Source organism: Zootoca vivipara, chromosome 5, assembly GCF_965207765.1.
Source record: "Zootoca vivipara chromosome 5, rZooViv2.hap1.1, whole genome shotgun sequence".
Taxonomy (NCBI): Eukaryota; Metazoa; Chordata; class Lepidosauria; order Squamata; family Lacertidae; genus Zootoca; species Zootoca vivipara.
In genome coordinates, this window is record NC_142588.1 from 77393330 (window position 1) to 77414553 (window position 21224).

The window sequence follows — 21224 nt, forward strand, 5'->3', positions numbered from 1 at the left end:
AGATACATGAATTCTTTTTAAAACGCTTGTCTTGGTAAAAGAATTTGGAAAGGTATATATATCTCCAGCTAAAACTGAAGTAGATAATTACAACATTGCTGGAGGCAGGTCAGTCTTTAGGAGCAAATTTATCATGCATCTCAGAAAGTGTCCCATGAAAAGCAGATCATAATTTTATCAGTTTTCACTTTTCCTGCATATCCAGTATCTTCTTCCTGCTACACAGAATAATTTTGAAATTGACCAACTCATGTAAAATAAGACCGCATATACAAAATGTACTGGTATTCAATTTATTGGAGATGTTAAAAGTTAGCATCAACTGTTTTGTTTTCAAAACTTAAAATATTTTATCAAATATTTCTTCAAAATGGCAGTTTTAAGAAGCTTCAGCCCTTGGTTTATATATTAAATTTGTCTCATACAAAGTTACCTCCTACCAGAAACTTGGTGACAAATCAGTAGTTTTTACATATATTCTTTTCCTTTAAAAAAAGTTTTCAAAAGTTTTAGCAAAAATATTTTTTTCTTTTCAGAAATTACAAAGAAAAGAGGATATTTATGGTAGATCAGAAGTGACTAGTGCAAAGCTTAGAAATATGCGGCAAAGACTTATATAGAAGAATCACAACAGTGGTTTTGGAATATTAATGGAAGGTCATCTACATCTTTGCCCAAAAAAAATGTTTACAGCTTTATAATGCAGTCGTTTTTCCTACTTAAAAATTACTTTCATCATATTGAAGTATGACCCCATTAGCAGATCCCTCTTCCACCCCAGAACCATCTGCAGATTCTGAAGAGTCGTCCTCTGAAGAGCAGTCATATTTCACTCGTGCCAGCAAGCCAGGTCTCCAGGCAACACGCACATGGCAGGAAAGGTTCTAGAGAAGCGTGCAAAAATCAGTATTTATGTAGCACTGTTGAGTGCTTGATTGCCCAATTCTACACTTAAATACTCTGAAGTCTTATATTCATTTATTTACTTAGATCCCACCTTTTCCCCGACAGACAGACAAAATAGAAAAAACAACAACCCAATAATTAAAAAGCAATTAAATGGTAATGGAATTAAAACTAACTATTCAAGCATACAGATAATGGGCCATAACATTTCACGGCACAAATGCTTTAGTTAAAAACAGCCAATTCCTCAAAGCCTGTTGGCATAACAAAAGTCTTCACCTGCCAGTGGAAGGACTAGCTTCTTTTAGGCAGAAGTCCCAAAATCTGGGAGCAGCCACTGAGAAGGCCCCGCCCCACATCCCCACCAACCCTGCCACTTATAAGTCCTGTTAAGTTTAGTGGAGATTATTCCCAAGTGAAAGGGTACAGGGTTGCACCTTAAGATGATCATAGACACAGTCCCATTGAACACAAATAAGACTTGCTTCCAAGTAGATAAATAAGCCCACTTACTACGGAGCAAACCCTATTGAATTTATGGGGACTGCTGAATAAACACATAGGATTCCAAAGCATTTTATTCTGTTAGTCAGTGGGTTACTAAGCCTGAGAGAGAGAGAGAACAACTTGACAGGCCACATAGTGAATTCATGGCCGATGCGTCCTAATTTCAGCTCAGTTTCTTAGCCGCTTACTATGCTAGTTTTCAAAGCAGATTATTGCTGCACAATCACACTTATTACATGGGTGAGAAGCAATCGTATGTATTGTAGTATTCTTACCTCTGAGAAATTACTTGTCAGCTGAGCGGTGTAGTCAACTTCAAAGAATTTAGTGTATTTTCTTACCTGGGCAGGTAAGTTAGAAAGCAGGTGGTCAATCAAAAATTCCACTTAAAAATGCAGTGATTTTCATTAAGTGAAATATGAAAGAAACTTATTTGATCCAGGGATGGTGGGGGTGGCTCTATGCAATTTTGTGTTTCATGTTACATCAGCAAAAACTACCGTACCTGTTTTTATTCCAAGTGCAGTCAAGAAGTACCACAGCAATTCTGGTATACACAACAAAGCTTCCTTGGGACACCCACACACCCCTCCACTGGTTTTGCAACTAGCTTGAAGCTACTGTTTACCATTGCTAGGTGGCGCTGTGGGTAAAACCACAGAGCCTAGGGCTTGCCGATCAGAAGGTCGGCGGTTCGAATCCCTGCAACGGGGTGAGCTCCCATTGCTCGGTCCCAGCTCCTGCCAACCTAGCAGTTCGAAAGCATGTCAAAGTGCAAGTAGATAAATAGGGACCGCTCCGGCGGGAAGGTAAACGGCGTTTCCGTGTGCTGCTCTGGTTCACATGACCTGGAAGCTGTATGCCGGCTCCCTCGGCCAATAATGCTAGAAGAACGCGCAACCCCAGAGTCGGTCACGACTGGACCTAATGGTCAGGGGTCCCTTTACCTTTACCCTTTATTGCACAAAGGCAACACTGAGACAAAGGAGGCTGGCAGGCACTGCACCCCTTAGACTGGCTGTAAGTAAGGAGGTAGACAGGTGGAAGGTTGTCCAAGGGCAGAATGAGCTTTGCCTCCACTGCTGCTAAGGCCTGCAAAATCTGCTGCACAAGGCCCGTTTTTCCCTTGTCCAGGCGTAGAATTTCACCTACCCACGGCTTCAAGTTCTTCACTTGTGTCACGACGTAACTTCTGTGTTGAGATGATTTCTCCCATGAGATGTAACTGGTTCCAATGGCGGCCAAATTCTGGAGAAGATCCTCAGAGGGCTTGTTGCCATCTGCCAACAGAAAAATAGTGGGGTTTTTTTTGTGTGTGTGTGTTTTAAGGAAACATGATAATGAGATTCTTTTATGACAAGCAGACTGAGGCTCTCCTGGAGACCTGTGATGGATGCTCAAGGCCTAGTTGCATATGTTGCAAGCTCCCCCCCCCCCCCAAATGGGAATTTTAAGAACTAGGGTGAGAATAGTTGCCAATGTTAAGAATGGCAGAGCTGACCTGATCGTGCTTCCACTTCTTGGAACACAAAAATCCATTTACAGGTGAAACTCGGAAAATTAGAATACCATCGAAAAGTGCATTTATTTCAGTAATGCAACTTGCTATTTTTTATTTTTCTTTTAATTTTTACAAATGCTTTCTTTTGGAAATTCCACAGCAATAAAACAAATAGCTACAATAATACAAAAATAAACATCGCTATTACATTTCATTAATTACATTCCATTTATAATTGACCCGCCTAACGACAAATAATTACAATTTCGACAAATAAAGGCTTGACACATCTTGCTTTGCATTTCATGCATCTATCTCATATATTGGTTTCACCTTTTAAGTTGCATTACTGAAATAAATGCACTTTTCGACGATATTCTAATTTTCCGAGTTTCACCTGTATCTCCGGTGAACTTTGGAAAAAACAGATTATGCGAGTTTTTGCCTCACTTCGACTTCAGTGACAACTATAGCTCAGTGGCAGAGCATCTTCTTTGCATTCAGAAGATGCCCAGTTCAATTCCTGGCATATCCAGGTAGGGGTGGGACAGATCCTTGTCTGAAAATCCTAGGAAGCTGCTGCTAGTCAATATAGACAATGCTGAGCAGCTTCCAGAGTTCTTGAATTCTGCTAACACATTTCTCCCCCACCATGCCTTTTCCCAAATGTCAGGAACTGATCTGCAACAGTTTCCCCCTCCTTTAAAAAAGCTTGGGGTGTGGGAGAGGTGAAGGATGAACTTTTATACAAATGAACATATATGTGCTACTTAGAAAGGAAAGAGACAGACTGCTTCACGGACTCAATCATCTTGCCAATATGCATGTCTGTCATGCGAGCCGTCAACCTGAGGGAATGCCAGAGGTGAAGGACCTGCTGCGACTGCTCTTAACATCTTGCTTTGGCCAAGCACTGCGCTGGGTTGCAAGGAAGGAAAAGCATGATTTGTGTGCAAATCACATGGAGGGACTGAGTTCCTTATTCATTGGGAACTCAAAAGGATTATGCCTCAGCAACTTGGCTACCCTTCTGCCTTCTCCCACAGTCAGAAAAAGAAAGGGGATTACCGATTTCTAAATAAGAAAGCCCTTGCGTTACTGGACTTGCAAACCACAGGCAGTTGTAACAAGTGCAGGATCACGGCATTCACCACTAGTTTCCCTGGCATCTCTTATCAGTCCAGGTTCATGCAACATTGATTAATTTTGCTAACTGGAAGGAGAGGTACCAGAGATATCATTTGAAAGAGATATACCTCTGATGCTGCGGAACAAGGTGAAGTCCTCTAGAATAGTCTGCGGAAGATCGCCTGGGCCCTCTAGGCCTTTGCTGTGTGGGCACTTAATATCAACCTTCGGTTTAGGCTTTTCTCCCTGGTACCAAACAGTTGCAAGGCATGAACCTAGAATTTGCTTAGGGGAAAGCAAAACAAAACAAAATTGTTGCTATTTACTTCCAATTGAAAGGCCTTTTACATTACCACATGCCCGGTCCAGAGAACCCACTAGTGAGCCCAAGAAACACATTCTGAGAATAAGTGCTGCACAAGCAAATAATTTCTGGAGGCAAAAAGTAGGTTGGGTATGTGTGCTGGGTCAGAAAACAGTAAGTGGGGGACATATTAACCCATCTTCCACATGCCAGAATGTCAATCTGGACCCCTAGTCTAAGGACTTCTCTCCTTCTCCCTCAAAAGCACATGTGAAACAATCGCTTGGTAAATATCTAATTTAAGCTTGCAATCCTAGAGAAACATGACCAGTCAGTGTGGACTGCTGATCTTCAAAAGGGTCACAACAGCAGCACACCTACCATACAAATATATGGTTAAAAAGAGCAGTGTATTAAGAAGGATATTGTTAAGCTGGACCATGTGCAGAGGAGGAGGAGGAGGAGGAGGACCAAGCCTTATGAGGAACAGTTGAGGGAATTGGGAATGTTTAGCCTGGCAAAGAGAAGACTGAGAGCAATCTTCAACTATCTATTACATGGATGATAAAGCAAGCTTGTTTTCTGCTGCTCCAGACCTGAACCAATGGATTCAAATTACAAGAAAGGAGATCTGGACTTAATTAGGAAGAACCTCCTGGTGGCAAAAGCTGGGAGGTTCTGGACTCTCCTTCCTTGGAGGTTTTTAAGCAGAGGTTGGCTGGCCATCTGTCAGGGGTTATTTATCTGTGATTCCTGCATGGCACTAGATATGACCCTTGAGGTCCCTTGCAACCTTACAATTTTATCCCAAACTGCATGTGTGGAATAAGGGTGGGCCCTTGGACGGAAAAGACCAGAGAAGTTGCCCTTGCTGAATTGCAGGCACATGATGCCTCCCCCCCCCCTGCAAAAAAATCTGGGGCAAGAGATGGAATCTTGCCTCTTTGCAGAATGTGGGAGGAAGATGCAGGAGGTGTGTTGTTGAGAAGAAGCACCAGGCAGTATTGGCGGTGGGGATGGGGAATCAGTTGAACCACCAAGGGAGTGTGTGCTATGTACCACAGTGGAAGCTCGAGTTGCGGATGTAATCCGTGACGGAGGCACGTCCACAACCCGCAGCATTCACAACGTGAAGTGCCGCATCTGCGCAGGCACGATTTGGCACTTCTGCCCATACGTGAAGCGTGATTTAGTGCATCTGCGCATGTGCAAGCGTCGAAACCCGGAAGTAACGCGTTCTGGTACTTCTGGGTTCCTTGTGGTCCGCAACCCGAAAACGCATAACCTGAAGCGTCCATAACATGAGGTATGACTGGACTAGGAAGGTGTTGTTGAGCTATGACTAATTGGAAGACCTGCACATTAGGGTGTGTCATTTAAGGACGTTTTTTTTTTAATTTGCTCAATGAGGGGTTCTAAAAATATGTTATTGCACATGAGGAATCCAAATCTGCAATTATTTTTATGATTGGTTGATGTTTAGCTTGGTAAATTGAGATCTGTTTGAAATACACTAAAAAAAAAAAAAACCCCGAAAACTCGCATTTTGAAGCGAAGTTAAAGTTTTAAATCATTTTATACAAGCGAAAATATAAAGAAATGTTGTTTCCAGCTGTAACAACATATCATTACTTTATCTTAGGCATCCCCAAACTGCGGTCCTCCAGATGTTTTGCCTACAACTCCCATGATCTCTAGCTAACAGGACCAATGATCAGGGATGATGGGGATTGTAGTCCAAAACATCTGGAGGGCCGAAGTTTGGGGATGCCTGCTTTATCTTATAACATCCTATTATAGTAAAAAAAGAATAATAAATTAACAACTTCAAGGGCTGGTGTCACATGATCATGTATCTGCTGAGGGCCCACATCTGAGTAGGAGAGCCACTGGCAGAAGCCCCCTGGACCATGCTCTTCAAAAGAAGTGTACACTGTTAAAATTTGATTCCTGTAGAATCTAAAGGCCTGCTCTTGATCCTCACAAAGATGGTGTCAGACTTAGAGAAACCATATTCCATGCAGGTCAAGACTTCTGTTCATTTAATGGTTCTGGAGCAGGAGAATATATAATATTTCCATCCTTCCATCACTGTGATAGAAGGGTTACCATAATGCTTATTATCCATGCTACTATTGAAGGAACTAAAATCTTGTCTTTCTTAAAATGTGGCAATCCTTATCTTAAGATTGGGTGCCTGCCCAACAGCCTTAATCCTACACTATCAGAATGTTTTTGCACCCCCAATTTATCCAATAAGGAAAGACCGTCACTCGACTGAACTTTGGTAGCTCTACTTTACAGTGTATTTTTAACACCTCCAAGTAGTTTATCCAGTCCTCTGCATAGACTTCCTTATCATGTTTATCATCATAGCTATTCTTCAAAGAAAACATGCTTTTCTCCTTCATGGCAATAAAATTCTGTTTGCAAAGGGCGGGAGTGAGCAACAAAAGGACACAATTCTCTGCTGAATATATATATATATATATATATATATATATATATATATATATTAGTATGGTATGGTATGGTATGGTATGGTATGGTATGGTATGGTATGGTATGGTATGGTATGGTATGGTATAGTATAGTATAGTATAGTATAGTATAGTATAGTATAGTATAGTATAGTATAGTATAGTATAGTATAGTATAGTATAATAAAATGATGTTGGTGGGTGAGGATCCCAGCTCCTTTGATGACCACACAATTGTTCTGGTACCAGAGATGCTCTGTAACATATTCAAGCAAGACCTCAGCCCCCAGTCTCCAATGCAACACAGAAGACAATTGCTAGGGCTGGTTAGATGTCCTCATGCCACCCCATTCTGTCTATCTCGGATAGATGAGAAATCTACTTGTCAGAGCATTTCGGCTTTGAAACCCCAACGACCTCAGTGGGTGGACTGGTGGTAGAAAGCAAAAAAGATATCACATACTGTTGTATAATATTAATATTAATATTAATAGTACAGATAACTACAATACATATATAAGAGAACTACAATACAGTGGTACCCCACAAGACGAATGCCTCATGCAACGAAAAACTCTCAAGATGAAAGCGTTTTGCGTTGCGCGAGGCGACTCGCAAGACAAAGTTTCCTATGACCGCGCTTCGCAAGACAAATAGGAATGCATTAACTAAATGGGTAGACCGGGTAAACCGGGAAAATTTTAAACCGTGTTTTGCAAGATGAGTTTTTTGCTATACGAAGCAACTTGCAGAACAAATTAATTTCATCTTGCAAGGTACCACTGTATCTTGTAATCAATTTTAGGCACTTATCAACATCTGTTTTCATCAAAATTGGGGAATAACCTATATGTTTATAAATGACAGGAAAATTTAAAAAATGTTAAAAAGTAGGAACTTTTCACATAGAGATTTACCAAGCAAGACCTCAATATTTACAAGGAACCAAAATATATTTCAAATTACCTCATCATACCACAACTTTTTAACACCCCTCAAATCAGGATTTTTAAAGATGGAAAATTCAACACACCCTACTGCACATATCTTCCAGCACCACAGGGCAGCAAACGAATTCCTCTAGAACAGGCACCCCCAAACTTTGGCCCTCCAGATGTTTTGGACTACAATTACCATCTTCCCCGACCACTGGTCCTGTTAGCTAGGGATCATGGGAGTTGTAGGCCAAAACATCTGGAGGGCTGCATCTAGAACAAGCACCAGCACTGGCATGATTAATTTATATGCCACTTTTTAGCCCACCCCCACAAAAAAGTGGTGAACTTAATACCTATCAATGCAAAAGTAATATACAATAAAGGTAGAAAACATAAAATGCATCAAACAATATAAAAATGTTTGGACTTTCAATGCCAGCACCATGACAAAAGCAATAGTGATAGACAACGTGTTCCCTTAGCTTAGGAACAGCATACACCTGCATGAGGCAGGGCAGAGGGGATGCCATAGCTGTCAAGTTTTCCCTTTTCTCACGAGGAAGCCTATTCAGCAAAAGGAAATTTCCCTTTAAAAAAGGGGAGAACTTGACAGCTATGGGGGATGCAGGGGGCAGGTCCTGCATCTGAATTAACATTTATATCCTGTCCTTCCCCCAAAACAAACCTCTGTGATAGAAATGCAACCAAAATTAAAACAAAAACATCCAAACAAATAAACTTGACGAAACATGTTAAACATATTTAAAAACAGCTGCAACCAAGTCATACATCTAGATAGGCCTGCTTATACAGAACAATTTCCAGCAGGTGTCTAGAAGTGAAAAAGGAATCCATTCTAGCCAAGGGTTGTGCAGACCCTTGTTTGCAAATAGGTCAAGCACCAAGAAGCCATGGCAGGTTTGTTGCTTCCGCAGTGGATAAGAGAAGTGACTTGGGCCAGTGATTATCAAAGGAAGACTAAGCAAAAACATGTCTTGAAAGTACCACATGTGATACAAAGTTCCATTTTATTGTGCAAACTTACCCCAGACTTAGCATCTTTTGTAGCAAACCGCAGGGAGTACTTGCGTTCAACTCCTGGGATAAACTGGAAGAGAAAGAAGTAACAGTTGCACTTCACAGCATTTTTTTTAAAGAACAACAATGAATCTAGAAGCTTTAAACCCCCTCTAAAAGCATCAAATTATAATAATACTTAGCATTCAAATGATGTCCTGCTGCAGGTTCAAAGTTGGAAACTTGATTGAAAGAAACTGTTTAAATGAGCCCTTTTGTGCAGTGATTTAAATCAAACCTTCTGAACAAATGTTGTGGGGTTTGTTTTTGTTTTTAAAAAAGAATGATAAATATGTAGTGAACTTCTCCTTAATTTATACGTTGTAAGAACTTGTTTGCATAATCCAAAAAGAAAACTTCCTTTCCAACCCCCGGTAAAACTTTTAAAGGGTCTTTTTTTGGTTTCTGCTTGCCCAAGAGAGGCTGCATTCATATGATTATATCTTGTCTTATTACTTCAAGGTATTCACAACCATTTTGTCTGCACACACAAACCCCTTCACATGAGCTGTGATTAGACCACAAAGTTTCTAAGTGAACATCAGGGAGAATTGGCTGCAGTTACAGGCACAAGGGCAGAGCGGGAGCTATCCAAATAATTGGCAGCTGTAGTCATCCAGCTTCATGATGCGCCTTGCCATGTGTCTGTACAGGGCTTAATTTCCACGCATCTTCTGTTATTTAAAAAATACCTAGTCATTTGGGAACAGTCCGGTGAACGACACTGGCCTGGTCACTAAACTCTCGTCCAAAACAGCAGGTACATTTTTCAAGCACGATTTCTGCATATCCCGAAAGGATGCAAGCTAGACAGATAAGGAAGGGTGAGGGAATTCCAAAACGGCTTGCTAGAGTGTTTAGACCTTGACAATGCACTGCTTGTTTTATAGGCTCCTCGCTAGCAAAGAAATGCACTGAGGAATCATTTTACCTCTGCAAGATTAATCTTTCAATACGGAAAAGAAGAAGAAATACTGCTTCAAGAGATATCTATCTTCAGGCATTACATCTGGCCACTGAATACTGTTCAGGTTTTTAATAAATGCCACTTATTCATGGATTTGTTTAGTAGCATTTCTAGCCCTAGTAGCATCACATTGCTTAGACTCCCCCTTCTGTAAAAATGATAGTAACATGGAGTTCTGTTAGGGCCCAACAAAGTAACCTGAACAATCATTATATAGCTTTTTATAAGCCAAGACCCTGGTGTAGGGTTGCCATACGTCCAGAATGTCTTGGATATATCCTGAACACTACATTTGGCAGCAGTGTCCTGGCAAAAACCACCTCCCCCCCCCAAAAAAAGCTGTCAGGATTTTCACTGTTTGAAACATGGCAACCCTACCCTGGTGGTTCAGATATAATGCTAAGTATGGTTAAATACAGAGCTCTAGGACAGAGTACAAGAGGCAGCAATGGGGGGATTTTAGTGTTGCACAGGGCGCTGCTGAAATTTGAGAGCCCAATGTTAGCATCATGTGAGTCTCTGGCTTGTGTACTCCTCCTCCAGCATCGCTAGGAGAAGGCAATCGGAAGCCTTCATTTCCATTTCCAACCAACCATAGTTTGTCGGTGCATGCAGTGGTATAGTGGCAAATTCAGAGGTTCAGGGTCCCTTTCTGATAGTCACAGTCACGTCTCTGCCTAAACTACCAGAAGTAAGCCCAAAACTTAACTTTCTTTGTATTAGTTAGAACAGGATGTTTAAACCTGCTGTGGCAAAACATAGTCAGCAGTCTTGATCAAATTTAGTGATAGGCTGATCAGAGAGATAAAAATTCGTTCTAACAAAATCCTTTATAGAGCCGAGGATCAGTGCAAGTAAAAAAGTACGATTGCTTTTTAAAGTGAACGCCTTGTGGTTATACACAGCATTTTTTATAAGGGTGATGTTTCTCAGGGCGGTTCATGTGATAAAATACAAGGTAAAACACAACTAAATAGTTAAAACAAAAGCAACAAAACAATAAACGTGCCACCACCTCAAAGACACTTAAGAGGTTGTAGAATATTAATCAGTCAAAAGGCCTGGTTGAAGAGGAATGTTCTATAAACAATATTATCCGCCAAAGTCCAGCCTCCTTTCAAAATTTAGAATATCAAGACATATAGGAAGACAGACTAGTTTATGTATTATACACAGGTGTTTGCCAGTTTCAAGAGATGTATGCTGTTTTAAAAACTACTACTTTTTGTCAGTCCGTTACTAACAGCACATTATCCTCTGAGTGATAATGTATTGTTCATCCCTCAGTGATGATCCTGAGTCACAATCTCTACGTCTGACATTTTACATCAACAAGCAGGTCGCCTTTGGGTCAAACTAGACCCGACAAAGGAAACGTGCGACTCTCTCTATGGTCTCGTTAAACTGCCATAAATAACAGCTGCTTTGGTAATGGGTGGGAAGTGAAACCCGCCAACTTTAGGACCACAGGGCTGCTTTCAAATTTTGTCATACTCAAAGCAGACCCACTGAAATCAGTGGATTTAATAGGAGCTATTTGCTGCTTCGTAATAAACGATGGAAGCTAAGCACAACTTTTACAAGCCAGCCTTTATAAGGTACTGCCACTTTTAACATTAAAAAATAATCACCCTAAAGCAAGTTCCAGGAAATTAGCTTGTAAGAGCAGGATTGAGGTTGACATTTGGTAACTTGCTTTAAGGGACATTTTGTGTGTGGGTTTTTTTTGGGGTGTGTGTGTGTGAAAGTGGCAGGGCAGTCCCAAGAAAATGCCCCTCTCTTCAGTACCTTCTTATAATATGGTAACCCTAGATCAGGGGTCAGGAAACTTTTTCAGCAGGGGGCCGGTCCACTGTCCCTCAGACCTTGTGGAGGGCCGGACTATATTTTGAAAAAAAATATGAACAAATTCCTATGCCCCACAAATAACCCAGAGATTCATTTTAAATAAAAGCACACATTCTACTCATGTAAAAACACCAGGCAGGCCCCACAAATAACCCAGAGATGCATTTTAAATAAAAGGACACATTCTACTCATGTAAAAACATGCTGATTCCTGGACCGTCCGCGGGCCGGCTGGATTGAGAAGGCGATTGGGCCGCATCTGCCCCCCGGGCCTTAATTTGGGGACCCCTGCCCTAGATACATTGCATGGGAGGAATTCCCTTTGGGGAAAGCCAGTAGGGCTTTCTTCTTAATAGGAGTGCCTAAGGCCGAGTTCTTAGTTGTGTTAGTCAAGAAGGCCCACCGTTGACTTAATGGGACTTACTGCCTAATGTGTTATAGGATTGCAGCCTCAGTCAACTGAAATCAGCGAAGTTGTGTTGAATAATGCCCTAGGTGTATAACAGGGATTGGTAGAAGTCAAATTAAAAACAGGGAGATGCGAGGGGGGGGGAGTTAAAAGACAGCCAAATTCTGTCCTGGATCAGATTCCTATCTTTTAAATAGCTGCTTACTAAGGGGAAGTTTGGCAAGCCCAACTTCTAATATCACTGTGCTATGCTCTGCATCGGAGCACTCAAGGAATGGGAGCTCTGTCCAAGAGGAGATTGGGCAGCTGGAGAGAAACAATCACAATTTTAACCACTGCAAAGCAAGCTGGATATCTGGGAAGTGAAGGAATCCCAATAATGAATTGTCTCCTTTTATATTTAAAAGCTATATCAAGGTTTTTACTGGGAGGGAAACTCAAAACATCCAAAAGGGAATCGTTTTCAAGATTGTTCCAGCGCGAGAGAAAGAGATCAGTAATGGAGTCTACCGAGATGAGATTCGCAGAGTTTTTTCCCATACAACCCATAGGCAAAGCCTCCACTCAGCCAGTTGCCACTTCCTTTGTTTGCTGTTGGGTTAAGAGTTGTATCTGGGACCCAGGTGGCGCTGTGGTTAAACCACTGAGCCTAGGGCTTGCTGATCAGAAGGTCGGCGGTTCGAATCCCTGTGACGGGGTGAGCTCCCGTTGCTTGGTACCAGCTCCTGCCAACCTAGCAGTTCGAAAGCACGTCAAAATGCAAGTAGATAAATAGGAACCGCTACAGCGGGAAGGTAAACGGCGTTTCCGTGTGCTGCTCTGGTTTGCCAGAAGCGGCTTTGTCATGCTGGCCACATGACCTGGAAGCTATACGCCGGCTCCCTCGGCCAATAATGCGAGATGAGCGCGCAACCCCAGAGTCGGTCACGACTGGACCTAATGGTCAGGGGTCCCTTTACCTTTACCTTTAAGAGTTGTATACAATAAGATTGTGGGCACAAAACTAGGGCATTGCTTAGATCAGAATGGTATAGTTGATAGTGTATTGGATCTGAGACTTGGGTTCAAGCTCAGTGACAAACCTCTTTATGTGATGTGGAACAAGTCACACTCTTGAGTTATGAGGCTAAGTAATGTTAGTGCAACGTGTCAGGTGAGCGTAATGTAGGTAAAATGAGGAGGGGGAGAAAACAGAGGTATTTAGGGGAAGGCAAGGTTTTAAAAAATGGTGGTGGGGGGATAAACTGATTTACCATGGCCACAATGACATCCATGCTCGCAATACTCCTGCAGCAACATCCAGAAAACGGTGCCGACAAGAGCTTGCAGGTTTAACGTTGCAACCCAGAGGGATCACATTGTAGAAGGGTATGTGAGCTGCAGGAACATAGAAACATAGAGTTGGAAGAGACCACAAGGGCCATCCAGTCCAACCCCCTGCCAAGCAGGAAACACAACCAAAGCATTCCTGACAGGTGGCTGTCAAGCCTCCGCTTAAAGACCTCCAAAGAAGGAGACTCCACCACACTCCTTGGCAGCAAGTTCCACTGCCGAACAGCTCTTACTGTCAGGAAGCTCTTCCTAATGTTTAGGTGGAATCTTCTTTCTTGTAGCTTGAATCCATTACTCCGTGTCCGCTTCTCTGGAGCAGCAGAAAACAACCTTTCACCCTCTTCAGACGTTGTCTGAATCAAATCCGATTTCTATCAGAGGGGTTAGGTAGCTTGGTCTGTTGCATTTTTTAAAAAATAAAAAAGTAGCCAAAAGCCTTGTGGCACGTTGAGGACTTAACAGATATATTGTGGCATAAACTTCCTGACGCAGAAGTGTAAAGAGTGAACAGGTTACAGGCTAGAAACTGCCAAATTCTAACCCCAGCAAGGTCTATGTGTGTAAAAAGGATATGGTAGGTGGGCATAGGTTGGCAAGGTGTATGGACAATCTTTTGCGGAAGAGTATTGTAATTTCGAGGAGATGGTGATCTAGCATGGTCATCTCTTCCCGCCTCTGTTTACCTCCCCTCCATCTCTTGTTCTGTTCTTTGATGGCTGAGAACAGTCTTTAATTTGTTGGAAAGAAGTGATAATGCAGGGTACCTTCTTTGATGGTAGACATTGTTTGGAGGAATGTGCGGTATTGGAAGAGAGGGCTAGTGAAATAATAATCTGCATTAGCTATACAGGCAAGGCACGTAGGCTAACAAGTTAGCTATCTATAAATCGGATGGGTTTGGGGCATAGTTCTGAGAAGCTCGTGCATGAACTGATGGCCCAGAGGGTCGTGCAAACGAAGGCTACCTAGGGGTCCCTTCACCACTTCTTGAAGGCTTCCCAGTGGCAGATCGAAGTGCTTGCTTGGTAATGTATTTAACGCTTGCTGTTTGGAATACGATCTTACCGTAAATCTTCTCATTCCCTTGTGTTTGTATTGCTTCCGAATCTCATTAAAAGAACCACCTTGCATTTAACAAGCCACAAGTTGGCATCTACCATGCCAAGCAAGTATATATGGAGTCCCTGGAACTGGCAAGTATGTATGCCAAGCTGGAATCAAAGAGGTAGAGTGTTCTGAATAGGTTCTTTGAGCACATGAAATTGTGCTGCGTCTTCCCCGCCGCCGCTGCCACCACCACCTACCCTGCTCCCAAAGCAGTAGGTCTTTCCATAGAAGAATAGCTTCAGATCAAACTTCATCCAAAGAAACACACTTTTGATGAAGTCCAAAAGCTGGAAATGTTAACAAACACCCTCCTTCAATCCTAGCCAGACAGCTGGTTTTGTTTTGTAAAACATTGCAGAGAATGCTTACTCTTGTCTTTTTCTACCCAGCGAACACCTCTGAAATACAACAGAGGGGGGGGGGAGAGAAAAAACATTGCCCCAGGCTTTTTGCTGCCTGCTTAAGAATATTTCTTAAGATTTTCAAAGGGATAGAATGGAATACAAGATTTATTATTCAAGTGGAGATTAGAGCCAGCAGCAGATCTTAGGAGAGCTTTGGTCTTAACTCACTTGGACTAAGTTTGCAGGGGGCTCTTTGAGATTTTCACAAGTGAGGCTGAACATGTTTATCCTCTGCTGTATACAGCCTCATCAGCACTTGGCTGTGCCAGAGATCCCAACAACAAGCCTGGTTTTTCATTAGCATGCTTGGATAGCGCAACATACCCCTGGCTTTACCATTTTATTCATTAGCAAACATTGCCTGTTTGGATAACATAATTTTTTTTGAAAATGTGTGAATGGCTTTCATCACGAATTCCCATTCTCTTTGCAACTGACAACTGAGCCTTTGTATGGTTTTGAGTGGGTGCGGGAGGATGTAGACTGTACGCAAAGATCCTTCTAACTCCTGAATCCAGCAAGTGTTAAAATATAAGCCAGGCTAGTTTCCTGTGGCAATAGCCTGGGAGATGGGCCATTCCCTTAGCAAAGGAAAGGGTCTCTGTGTGAGACGGCAGATGGGTAGGACCACCCTCCCAGCTAATGGTTATTTAGAAAGAGTGTTTGGAAGTGATGTGACCTAGAAGGAAAGCAGCAAGCTAGAGAGTCAGAGCAGAGTTCGAGAGCAACGTTTGGTTTCTGTTTGAATCAGAGGCTGTGGCTATGGAAGAAATAAGACCCTTTTGGTGGTGTTAATACTGTGAACCCCTCCATCATAGGTTCAGGTTGTGTGTGTGTGTGTGTGTGTGTGTGTGTGTGTGTGTGTAAATAACTTTAAACTTCGGCCCTCCAGATGTTTTGGACTACAATTCCCATCATCCCTGACTACTGGTCCTGTTAGCTAGTGATCATGGGAGTTGTAGGCCAAAACATCTGGAGGGCCGCAGTTTGGGGGTGCCTGCCATATATCATAAAGACACCACAGTCTCTGCTGTGCCTCAAACCTGAAACCCCTGGAAACTCAAACCACTTGGATATTGGCACACAGGATCCTAAATTGAAAGTTCATTTAGGAAACTTTGGCAAAGTGGCTACTCTCTCTTTGTGGCAAAAATAAATAAAGTACTCTTAACATTCTGAAACAGCTGTATCTCATTGTGTGGGCATGGCTGGAAAATGTATGTTGTCAAATTCATATGCCTCTCATTATACTAGAAAACTCAGAGACATCCAATGGGAAGGAAATTCAAGACATACGAAAGGAGAGAATTTTACAAAGGAATTAATTAATTAATTTAATGAAATTCACTGCCACAAGATGTCACAAGGGACTTTAAAATATGATTAGGCTATCACTGCCTTGTGGGCTTCCTATATCCATTTGACTGGATACTAAGGGGGAAAGATGCTGGTCTAAACAGGCCTCTGGCCTGACGCACTCAGGACTATTCAATCACAAATGTACAAGGCAGTGCAAGAAGGAATCAATCACATTAAACTGATCCAGTTTTGCTTGGAAAAGGCTATTAGCCAACTTTGAATTGTGGTTTTGTGCTAAACCCTGCCGTTTGTATAAGATCCAAAGTCATAACAACACCATTTTAATGCCATTATAACTGGGAGATGTTAGAACAGGCATCCCCAAACTGTGGCCCTCCAGATATTTTGGCCTACAACTCCCATGATCCCTAGCTAACAGGACCAGTTGTTGGGGAAGATGGGAACTGTAGTCCAAAACATCTGGAGGGCCGAAGTTTGGGGATGCCTGTGTTAGAACAATCAACAGCATCACAAAATGTGTGACAAATGGCAGAGGGAATACCTGGTCCAATGTGTCCCAAATTAACTAAGGGCAGATTCATACTACAAGTTACTACAAGATTCATTCTGCAAGTTAATTTATTCTTTAGGACAGAACAGACTGGTAACTTAACACTGGATTAAACAGTATGTGAGCAGACTTAATAACAGGCCCCAATATGTGGCTCTTCTGGAATTTGTGATGGATGCAATTCACCTGCAAAACTCCCCCTCAAGAACCACTCATCATGGTTTAAAGGGAGCACAGCAGCAGCCCAGTGTCATAAGTCAGAACAGCTGGGCACTGTGGGGTGGGGGAACCTTCTTTCGATAGACCCTGCCCTGGTACCAGATTTTTTTTGCTGCTGAAGGCACTCAACCCAGTAAAGTAGTTCCATCTGGCTGCTTGTAACCACTTCTGCATTTGACGGGGAGGGGGCACTTCTGCTGAGGTTCACACATCCAATTGTCCCTTGGGGGAAGCTGCAAGCACCAGCCCTAGTTCAGCCTCTTACCTCTTTTTTGATGAGTGTGGTTGTGCTCTGAGGGTTCTGGGGTTTTGTCAAACTAAGACAGGACAGGATGAGAGTCACTTCCTTTTTTCATCTCTTATCTGCAAAAGCCAAGGTATGACTCATGGTGCTAGGGCAGTATCTTCCTCTGGAGACTCTCTTTTTTCTTTTATTTCAGATTAGACTGGGGGGGTTGATGTTTTGGGGAGTGTAGGTGGTAGTCATGGATTATTTGGGAGTACCGTAGGATAACATCAGTTTGTTCATTGTCTGTTAGCCTAGGTATACCTTTTCTTAGAATCAACCTCCTGCAATGCAGGGAACTTTTCACCCAACGTGCAGCTTGAGCCCACAACCCTGAGATTGTGTCTCGGGCTCTGACTGAGCTATTTTGCCTGCACTTGTAAATATATTGTACTGATTGCTTAGATTATTAGAGTTGTATTTTTTCTGCTTAGATTTTTACTTTGGCATTATATTAGTTGCTATTTTAAGGTCCTGAGGGTTTTTGTTGTTGTTCTTTTGCTTAGCTGCTTTAGGCCTTCTTTAGAAGAAAAAAGCAGGGTGCAAATTCTGAATAATATGTGATCTCCATCTTCCAGTATGGTATACGAACCTCAAATGTTATGGCTCCGCCACCCTAATGAAAAATGATTACGGAGTTCCAACTTCAAGTATTGTGTTTGCAAAATATGGCTTAATGAAAAAAGGAGGTTACCGAGGTTTCCAACATAGAAAACTCATGCTATAGTATTTGAATTAAGCAATATTCTTGCCAAGTATTCAACGTTTGACATAGTAACAGTGCTAAGGAAGCTGCTTCCACTAAGGTCTGCTAAATAAAAGTGTAGCTCCTTCAAATCAAACACAGACATTTAAATATTTCACTGCCAAGGCAACATCAGGATAAAGCATCCCATTTGCACCAGCTGTGTGGAACAGAAATTTTAGGACCCTGCCCCCTTGTCTTTCTAAATAGTTCACAAGTGCCCTCTTGGAGACATTCTTCAGGAACAATGCTAAAACTTTCAATCCAGCAGCTTTGCCAATGACTCCACAGAGCTGGGGGGTGGGGGGTGGGACGTACAAAATTCTGGTGAAGTCATGATTCAAAATACCAGCTGCCCTGATTCCCCAATGAAAACAACAGCTGGACACTAGGAGTCATCAGTTCTCTGGAAATGTGCAGTTTCAACCCAAGCTGTTCCCATCCTATCACAAGAACTTAAGAGTCCTGCTAGCTCAGACCAAAGTTCTATTTAATCCATCATCCTGCCTTCACAGTCCCTTCTATGGGAAGCTTGCAAGCAGGCCATGAGTGCAACATTACTCTCCCCAGCTGTGTCCTGCAGCACCCGGTGTCCATTTTCAACCATTAATAAGCTTATCCCACATCCCTTTTAAAGCCATTCAAGGCATTGCACACACTCCCATATACTCCACAACCAGTGTACTCCCGCAGCTGGTTTCAGAAGCAGCGTGTACACACAGCATTAACCACAATCCATATCTCCCTGGGCATCTATCCTCTTGTTTCTTATGAAGTATTGTGTTTTGATGAGTTTTCCCCTAGGCCAGTTGGGATGGCTCACTCAGTAGAGAGTGAGACTCAATCTCAGCATCATGGGTTCAAGCCCCATGTTGAGCAGAAGATTCCTGCATTGTAGACGGTTGGATTAGATCTCTGACATTCTAGGATTCTAACCCAAATTGAGAAAAATGAACAACCTAGCTGCATTAGAAGCCATTAATGTGAATACAGTTGACAACCATCACTACAGCCTGCATTATGCCAGAGCATCACACATGTTGGCCACACTCCCAGCAGGCAGAGCAAACAAGTTGCTCTGGAGCCCAACTGTGATGGCGAGACTTCTTTGAACTTTCCAGCTCCACTCTTGCTAGCTTGAGGGTCTTCCTGCTACCTTACACCAAGCAGTATTTTACTGCAAATCAATTGCAGGTGTGCATGGGCAGGACCCAGTGGGCTCACCGAAATGGTTAACTTTGCAGCGACCCCTTCCCCCCCAAATGCAAATCCCATAGTACTGTACATAGAGCAAGCAGAGTTGCCAACTTTTTTTCTAGCGAGTCAGACAGAAATTTTACAGGTGGAGCTTTCCCCAGGATGGAGCTCAACAAACACACACAAACTGCCCACTGCATTTCTGCCACATCAAAAGGCACAATGGCTCTGCTGGGGGGGGGGCAACATTAACAGAGGATTTTCGTAGGGGTAACCATTTCAGTCTGCTTTGCAGCAAAAGCTGTCTTGTGATGCCTGAAGGACTTAAAACATTATTAAGGAGTCATAAGTTGCTTTTGTAGACTAGAGTCCACTCCATCTGCAAAGTACCGCAGAAGGCTCTGTTCCAGACACTGTGCAGTGGATTTTGGAAAAAGCCCCTCTCATGGATTTGGCCAGGATTTTTTTTGGGGGGGGGGGGTCAGAACCTCAGTTAAGTATTTTGTATTGATTTACTTGATTTAGGGGGGGGGTGCTGCCCCTCCCTGCCCACACCCATGGACCCCACTCCCGGTACAGATGGTTACGTCCTTACCCCCCCCACGCTACTTAAGCCACGCCCCCTTGAACGATGCCCACGGCGGCGTTCCAAAGCGCCGCGCCTCTGCCCATGTGCAGAGTGCGCTTCCCACTTACCTTGACGGACGCCTCCTTGACGTACGTCAGACTCCGCAGAGAGCTGGGCGAGCTCTGCAGGTAGTTGAAGAAGTCGAGGGCCGTCTGCGCGGTCCGCCGGACCAGCGCGGTGTTCGGGGGCAGCGACCCCCGAAACGGGTGCAGGTGCAGCAGCTGCTGCTGCCAGATTGCCTTCGGCGGGACCGGGTCCCCTCCAGCGGGCCAGAACAGCGCGAGCAGCGCCGCCGCGGCCAAGACCAGGGTCGTCTCCGAGCGCAGCATCTTCTTCTTCTCCAGCGGGAGGAGGCGAGCGAGCGACTGAGCCGGAGCGGCGGCCGACCAAGTACAAATAGTGCGGGCTTCCCCTCTCCGGAAGCCGGTCCCGCCTCCTGCCCGCCGCCTGGCTCCGGCCCCAGACAGGAGGAGGCGCCCTTCGCAGCAGCGCCGCCGACGCCCTCCGGCTTCCCGCTTCTCCCGCTCGCCTCGACGGGGGCGTCGAGTAGGGAAGCGGGACCCGCGCCTCGGAGGGCTGGGGCGGATTCCCACCAAATACCGGTATCATCCTGCCTTTCCAGAGGAAGAGTCACCTGTTGGATTCGGTCCTTTCCAATAGACATACACACTAGGAGCCAGCAGCTGCTTTAAAAAGTCCCCAGTGCACCTTCCAATATTTATCTAACTGCTTCCTTTGTTTCTTGTTCACTTTTATATAGCTAATATATATTGCCCCTGAAGCCCTATTACACTATCCAGAGTCACCCCACTATAGGTTGCATCTGACACGCTCACTTAATTTGTAAAGCCCAATAAATACAGCAATAGAATAAAATTCATGAGTTTAAATAGTCTCAAGTGTAAAACGGTGCGCACTGGAAGTAGGTTAGGGTAACAGCCTAAACCGATTAGTCCTAATAAAGGTGTTAACTTTTGCATTATATTTTAGTTATTCTGTTTCATTTTGTCTTGAATTTTTTCAATAACTGCAGTTGTAACTTTTTATCAAACTTCACTGAGTAACCTTTACAAAGGGGCATGTTTTTAATTTAAAAAATGACTTCAGCCTTGAGTAGTTTACATTTTAAATTACAATTCCCATCATCCACAAGCAATGCCTTTAGTGATATGTATCCTTGCTTGAGAGCATAGCAAGAAAACGATATGGGCTCCTGCTGAATGGTAGCAAACATTGGGACTCCAGCTCCCATCATCCCCGGCCAATAGGGATGATGGGACCTATAGTCCAAGGATTCCTGCCCGCCCCCCTGTTTTTATTAAATATTTTCTTGGGTTACAGAAGTACATACGGTCCTATGTCTCTGGTTTC

At 43.2% G+C, this 21224-nt stretch overlaps 1 protein-coding gene across 1 annotated transcript; it reads right to left on the reverse strand.

Annotated features, from left to right (window-relative positions):
• Nucleotides 1-279: 279 nt before the first annotated feature.
• On the reverse strand, nucleotides 280-20204 carry LOC118093446 (ovocalyxin-32). The gene is made up of 6 exons (XM_035132546.3): nucleotides 19922-20204; nucleotides 8810-8872; nucleotides 4171-4327; nucleotides 2566-2693; nucleotides 1689-1754; nucleotides 280-884 (listed from the first exon to the last, which is right to left on the reverse strand). Exons 1-6 carry the CDS (start codon nucleotides 20180-20182, stop codon nucleotides 720-722), a joined length of 840 nt encoding a protein of 279 aa, XP_034988437.1. The 5' UTR covers nucleotides 20183-20204; the 3' UTR covers nucleotides 280-719.
• Between the last annotated feature and the right edge of the window lie 1020 nt (nucleotides 20205-21224).

Excerpts from the sequence above, each read along its gene's own strand:
- LOC118093446 (XM_035132546.3), bottom strand. The coding sequence starts at position 20,182 with ATGCTGCGCTCGGAGACGACCCTGGTCTTGGCCGCGGCGGCGCTGCTC. Across the intron at positions 4,328-8,809 it reads CAAAAGATGCTAAGTCTGGG|CAAATTCTAGGTTCATGCCT; the intron begins GTAAGTTTGCAC and ends CTTTCCCCTAAG. Across the intron at positions 1,755-2,565 it reads TGAAGAACTTGAAGCCGTGG|GTAAGAAAATACACTAAATT; the intron begins GTAGGTGAAATT and ends TTACCTGCCCAG.